Source organism: Mytilus trossulus, unplaced genomic scaffold, assembly GCF_036588685.1.
Source record: "Mytilus trossulus isolate FHL-02 unplaced genomic scaffold, PNRI_Mtr1.1.1.hap1 h1tg000719l__unscaffolded, whole genome shotgun sequence".
NCBI lineage: Eukaryota > Metazoa > Mollusca > Bivalvia > Mytilida > Mytilidae > Mytilus > Mytilus trossulus.
In genome coordinates this window covers 1-6,436 of record NW_026963464.1, presented here as the reverse complement: position 1 = coordinate 6,436, position 6,436 = coordinate 1, and the positions used below count along the sequence as shown (strand labels likewise).

The 6,436-nt window shown below is 40.1% G+C and overlaps 1 protein-coding gene and 2 pseudogenes across 1 annotated transcript; all 3 read left to right on the top strand.

Annotated features, from left to right (window-relative positions):
- Positions 1 to 2,507: 2,507 nt before the first annotated feature.
- LOC134702856 (cytochrome c oxidase subunit 2-like) lies at positions 2,508 to 3,236 on the top strand. Its single transcript, XM_063563421.1, is given in 1 exon segment — positions 2,508 to 3,236. A coding segment is annotated over 1 exon segment (729 nt).
- A 217-nt stretch (positions 3,237 to 3,453) lies between these two features.
- On the top strand, positions 3,454 to 4,611 carry LOC134702857 (NADH-ubiquinone oxidoreductase chain 1-like; annotated as a pseudogene).
- A 574-nt stretch (positions 4,612 to 5,185) lies between these two features.
- Positions 5,186 to 5,975, top strand: LOC134702860 (NADH-ubiquinone oxidoreductase chain 4-like; annotated as a pseudogene).
- Positions 5,976 to 6,436: the final 461 nt, after the last annotated feature.

The window sequence follows — 6,436 nt, the reverse complement described above, 5'->3', positions numbered from 1 at the left end:
TAATGACATAAATAATATTGTATAATAGGCTGATTAACTTATAAAAAGGGTTCTTTTTATGTAAATGAGTGTGTTGCTTAGTGATAGATTGTTGAATGTGTTGGGCACTAGAGAGGCTGTATGAGAGTGGCTTAGGCAGGGGTTTGCTGCAAAAAAAGGCTTACTGTTAAGGGGTGTGTGAGATGGTTTTTTTTCATATAAAAACTGAGTGTTTAGAATAGACGTTGGAGGAGGGGACTTATGTCAGGGCGGAGGGGGTGACACTGTTAGGGTGCTCCCATTACCTGAAACTATTTCAGCTGTTGGAGATGCTGTTGTGAATGGTGTCGCTGAAGTTGTTCCTGATAATCAGGAGGAAGGGGGCCCCCATGCTGAGGGTGGCTATGTTCCTTTAGAAGAACAAATAGCTGTTGTGGAGCCTGAAGTCCCAGCTAATGTCTGTCAGCCAGTCGAGCAGAGAAATGTGGTTGTAAGTGAAGAAGACAGTGTTCCTGATGTTAGTAAAGACGGGGTCAGTAGTTATTAATGCTCATAGTTAAAGTTTATTGGTGTATTAATAGTTATAATTTATTAAAATAATCCATAAGATAAGCAAAATTACAGTTAATTCGTTTATTGTTAGGCTGTTATGGTCTATTTAAAAACTGGTCAATACGGGTCTCCTTACACCTAATTAACTTGGTTTTAGTGTATGCTTGAAAGGCTACAAAGCCTTTGCGGGGAGTAAGCATTCTTCAGGACCACATGAGATTCAACCTAATTATTGGCAGAGAAAGTGGTGAATTTGACCCTTAAATTCTAAGTTACTTGGGCTCTATAGCTAATTGTAAGCTGTAGGATAATGGGGATTTGAGACGTTTATTTCCTCATTTACCCCAGCTCTGGTTGCTCATGTGGTTTTCGGTTCGAAAACGAGGCGTGTATCTTAAAAATAAAAAAATTTTTGAAGCGTAAGTTGTTGGTCGCTTTAAGTCTAATTAAAAATAAAGTAAAAATGGAGCAAAAACAAAGTTGGACACTTAACACTTTGGGTGTCTTCAGAGGTGTAAAAAGGGGGGTCCAAGCTTATGTGTACTCATAAAAAAATGCGGTGTGCGGGGGGTTTGTGCCTGTATATATAACAAAAATTCATGAGGTGGCCGAGGAAGAGGTGGTGAGCTGTAAACTCATAAACAAGGTGTAGGCCTTTCTTATGAGATGGTTGGTAACAATACTGTGAATAATATTAACACGCCTAAGAGGGTTGGTCCGTGACGAAGTACTAATAAGTTGGTGAAGATTATGAATGACAGGTTCTATGATTTGCCTTGTCCTGTAAACTTAAACGCTTGGTGAAGGTTTGGCTCTATACTAGGCTTGTGCCTAATTATCCAACTTCTAAGGGGTCTTTTATTGTCAACTCATTATACTGCTCATGAAGACATGGCATTCGATTCTGTAGTACATATTATGCGTAATGTGGAAAAAGGATGAATGTTGCGTAATATTCATGCAAATGGGTCCTCTATGTTTTTTATCTGTATTTATGCGCACATTGCTCGTGGGCTGTATTATGGGTCTTATTTAGATAAGACAGTGTGGTATTTTGGGGTGCATTTGTTTTTGTTAACTATGGCGGAGGCTTTCCTCGGTTACACTTTGCCTTGGGGGCAAATGTCATATTGGGGGGCTACTGTTATTACTAATATACTTAGAGTGATCCCCGTAGTAGGAGAGAGTATGCTCCGCTATGTATGAGGGGGTTGGACCGTGTGTAATGCAACTCTAAAGCGGTTTTATACTTTACACTTTCTCTTACCGTTTGTGATAGTGGCGGTTGTTTTTTTACACCTGTTTTTTTTACATGAGAAAGGGAGTAATAACCCTTTGGGTATTGAAAGAGGTACTATGTGTGTGCCCTTCCACCCCTTCTATACTATTAAAGATCTTTTTGGTTATGTTTGCTTTAGGTTCTTTTTTATATATTTAGTGTGTGTGGATCCTGAGCTGTTAGGGAATCATTTAAACTATTGGCCTGCTAATCCTATAAAAACGCCAATCCATGTTCAGCCTGAGTGGTATTTTATGTTTGCTTATGCAATCCTTCGTTCAATTCCTCATAAAGCGGGGGGGGTATATGTTATGTTTTTGTCGATTGTAGTATTATACCTAATTCCTAGTCTTCACAGAGGTAAGTATCGAAGTTTATGTTTTTACCCGTTTAATCAAGTAGTGTTTTGAGTGTTGGTTGGTAGGTTTATTAGGTTAACATGGATTGGTGCTCGCCCAGTGCGGGAGCCTTATATCATTTTGGGGCAGTGTCTTTCAGTCATTTATTTCTCTAGGTTGTTATTAAACCCTCTTTCTTTGTGGGTGTGGGACAAGCTGCTTGAATACCCTAAATTCTGTAGGAGTCGTCCTGTAGACCTGAAATGGTTTAAGTTTTTAGCTTATTTCAAGTTATTAAAATTAGTAAATCGCGAAAGTAGCGCACGTGAGTGGGCTAATAAGTGTAGAAAAATATAAATATGTCTTTTTACGGGAGTCGATATTTTGGTGATATTGTCCATGGGGAACTAGGGAAAGACCTGTTCCGGTACCATGGTTTTGTGATGATAGTAGCAGTGGCTGTGTTGGTCTTTGTTATATATATAGGATGCGTAATCCTTCTTACTAAATTTTCTTATCGCCATTTCTTGAACCGTCAACGATTAGAATTTTGATGGACTATTGTGCCAATGTTGATGTTAGTAGGGTTGTGGTTTCCTTCTATAATTAACCTATATTATATAGAAGAAGTAAAACGGCCCCGGTGAAATTTTAAGGCGATTGGGAAACAATGGTACTGATCTTACGAATTTTGTCGCAATTTAGACACTCCAAGCTCTAGAGAAAGCGCTGAAAGAATTTCGTGTTATACAATTGATTCTTACATAGAAGACCAGCAGGAGACATTTAGAAAAGGAGGGTATCGTTTGTTGGATGTTGATAACCGGATGGTGGCTCCAGCAGATGTGCAAATAACTGCTTTTGTAAGAAGGTCTGATGTGCTCCATTCGTTTGCACTCCCTAAGTTACTAATTAAAGTAGATGCCATCCCAGGTCGAATTAATCGGCTTCCTATAAAAGCTTCCCAGTGTAGAATTATTTACGGGCAGTGTTCTGAAATTTGCGGGGTTAACCATAGATTTATACCGATTGTGATTGAGTTTATTCCTGAGAAATATTTTGTCATATGGTTGGAAGCTCTTAACTAAAATAAAAAATAAGCTAAAGCTTTTAAGAAGCGTTAAACTTTTAATTTAATGAACTTGTACAATGGGCAAGTAGCTTTTAGTGATAAGGTGGTCTAATATTAGGATATAGGGCTCATGCCCCTAAGGCGCCGTGAGTAGTGGCTCTTATCTTTGTGAGAGCTGGCAGAGCTAATGCGTTTGATTTAGGATCAATTCATAAGTATATATACTTGCTTTCATGGCACAAGCTGGCAGACCTAATGCATACGATTTAAGCTCGTCTTATAAGATATACTCTTGTTTGTGTGTGAATTACAAAGCTAAGCCCAGTCTCATTATGGTTAGTGTCGAGTGTCTATTTAAGACTCTAAGGAGAGTAGCTGTTTTCTTTGGAGCCTCTATCCTATTAAGCCTTTGTCAAGTGTCAGCGGACTCTTTTACTCCCTTGGGGTCGACTAAGGCTGCACTGGTGGACTGAGTAGGCGTGGTTGTTGGTGTTATCCCTTTTGTAGGGGTGCTTCTCGCTGTGGGCTTCTATACTTTGTTGGAACGTAAAATTTTGGCTATCATTATAATCCGAAAGGGTCCATCCAAGGTGAGTTATATAGGGATCTTGCAGCCTTTTAGTGACGCAGGTAAGTTGTTATGTAAAGAGTTTATTGTGCCTACACGTGCTAACGTAGGGCCCTTCATTTTGGCTCCTGCACTAATATTAACTATCAGTTTACTTGGATGGCTTTTATACCCGTATAAGTCGGCTGAAGTGTTTTATGTTTTCGGGGTGATTCTGTTTATAGTTATTACTAGAGTCAGGGTTTACGGGGTAATAATATCCGGATGGGCTTCTAACTCTAAATACTCTTTGCTAGGTGCAGTTCGTGCGATGGCGCAAAGAATTTCTTATGAGATCCCTATAGGATTTATCTTCTTTTGTGTGGTGCTGTGCTCGGGTGTGTTTATGTTTCAAGAAATTAGGGTGTTCCAACAAAGGTCCTTTTTTTTCTTTTTTCCTTTGTGCGTAGTTATAGTTGTCTGAATGCTGTGTATGCTAGCTGAAACTAATCGGGCGCCATTTGATTTTGTGGAAGGAGAGTCGGAATTAGTGTCAGGATACAACGTGGAGTACAGCGGAGGGGGGTTTGCAGTTATATTTATTGCGGAGTACTCTAGTATTCTTCTCAGAAGGGTTATAAGGGCGGCGATATTTTTCGGGGGAAATGAAGCGTTGATCGGGGTCTTTATGATGGCTTTTGCGGTCTTCTTTGTGGTTATTCGTGCTTCTTTACCTCGTTTACGTTATGATAAGTTAATGAGTTTGTGTTGGACTGTTCTTCTATGTGTCATACTTATGGCTAGTGTGTGTGTAGTAGTTCTAGTTAGGGTGTATGTAAGATAATATAAACTAGTATAATTCATTTACACTGAATGTGTCAGATAAAGTCTGTCTTACTTATGGTTAAAAGGTTGGCAATTAGACTTATTGCATTGATTATTATAAAAAACCTAAATATGAGTGTCATTGGGTTAAGCGTTCTAACTATTCTAAGTATGGGCGCCACAAGAGTCGCGATAGGGGGGGTAGAGTTGAACGGGTTGTACACCACAGACTTTGTAATAGGGTTAATGGTTACACTAACTCTATTTGTAGCAATTCTTTCCTACCTAAGGAGGGTTAAGATCCACCGGAAAGCAAGATTTAATTTAATAATTATCAGAATCAGCCTAATTTTAGTGATAAGATTCAGGGTGAGGAGGTTCTTTCTTTTTTTTTTTTTTTTTGAAAGTGTGCTAGCCCCTCTGTTGTTATTAATTGTAGGCTGAGGCTATCAGCCAGAGCGTTTACAGGCAGGGGGGTATATAGTAATCTATACGGTGTTCGGATCTCTTTTTTTCTTATGGGGGGTAAGAGAACTCTATATTAGAGGGTTGAGGAGGAGGATAAGTTCTGTGGTAAGGCTAGTAAAAAAAAGGGGAATGAGATTGTGATGGCTATACATTCTAGGGTTTCTTATCAAGCTACCAATATATCCATTTCACCTGTGACTACCTAAGGCTCACGTAGAGGCCCCAGTAGCCGGTTCGATGCTATTGGCCGGGGTGGTACTAAAATTAGGAGGGTACGGGCTGCTTCGATTTATAATAGTTATACAAATAAGGCTTAGAAGCGTTTTTTTTGTGCTGCTACTAGTGGTGAACTTGGCAGGAGGTGTCTACGCAGGATTAGCGTGTGTACGGCAAGTGGACCTAAAATGTTTGGTAGCATATTCCTCTGTAGCGCATATGAGGCTTGTGCTATTAGGAGTGCTTAGCAACACGGTATTAGGGGTAGTGGGGGCCATTATTATTATGATCGGGCATGGGTTGTGTTCATCAGGTTTGTTCAGGTATGTGAATGCTATCTATAAGATGAGGCACTCGCGTCTGCTAGTAATAAATAAAGGGGGCTTGTTAGTCTGCCCAAGTCTAGTCTTAATGTGTTTCCTGTTAAGATCAAGCAACATAGCAGCCCCTCCTAGTCTAAACTTATTTGGGGAAATCCTCGTTTTCGGCGTGGGAGGGTGAATAAGTGGAGTGTTCCTGCTTATCCTGGGTCTGATAAGCTTTATTAGGGCATGTTTTAGACTATACCTATATGGAAGTTGTTGTCACGGGAAGGGGGTGTCACACAGGGAGTCCTTAAACTTGAGAAGAGTTTGTGATGTTTTTGTTCTGGCGGCTCATTGGATACCGCTGAACTTTATGTTTATGTTTATACCCTAAACAATGAATCGTAATCCTTATTCTCGTTACTATGTACCAGGTCCAAGTCCGTGGCCCTTTTTTGTGGCTATCTCGGCAAACGGAATAGCGGTAGGGTTAATTTTGTGACTGCATCGAACTCCCAGATTTCTATTAATAGGAATGAGGTTGGGGTGTATACTATTGAGAACTTTTAGATGATGGCGAGACTTAATTCGTGAGGGAGATATTGGGTTTCATACTCGCTTCGTAATCAAGAGATTTCGTGATGGAGTTGCCCTTTTTATTCTGTCTGAAGTAATGTTCTTCTTTTCTTTTTTTTGGACTTTCTTCCATAATGCCTTAAGACCCTCGTGTGAACTAGGGATGCGATGACCCCCTCCAGGGATCCGCACGCCAAACCCGTCGTCGACAAGGCTGTTCGAGACAGGTCTTTTAATTAGGAGGGGGTTATTCGTAACTCAAGCCCATAAGAGAATGCG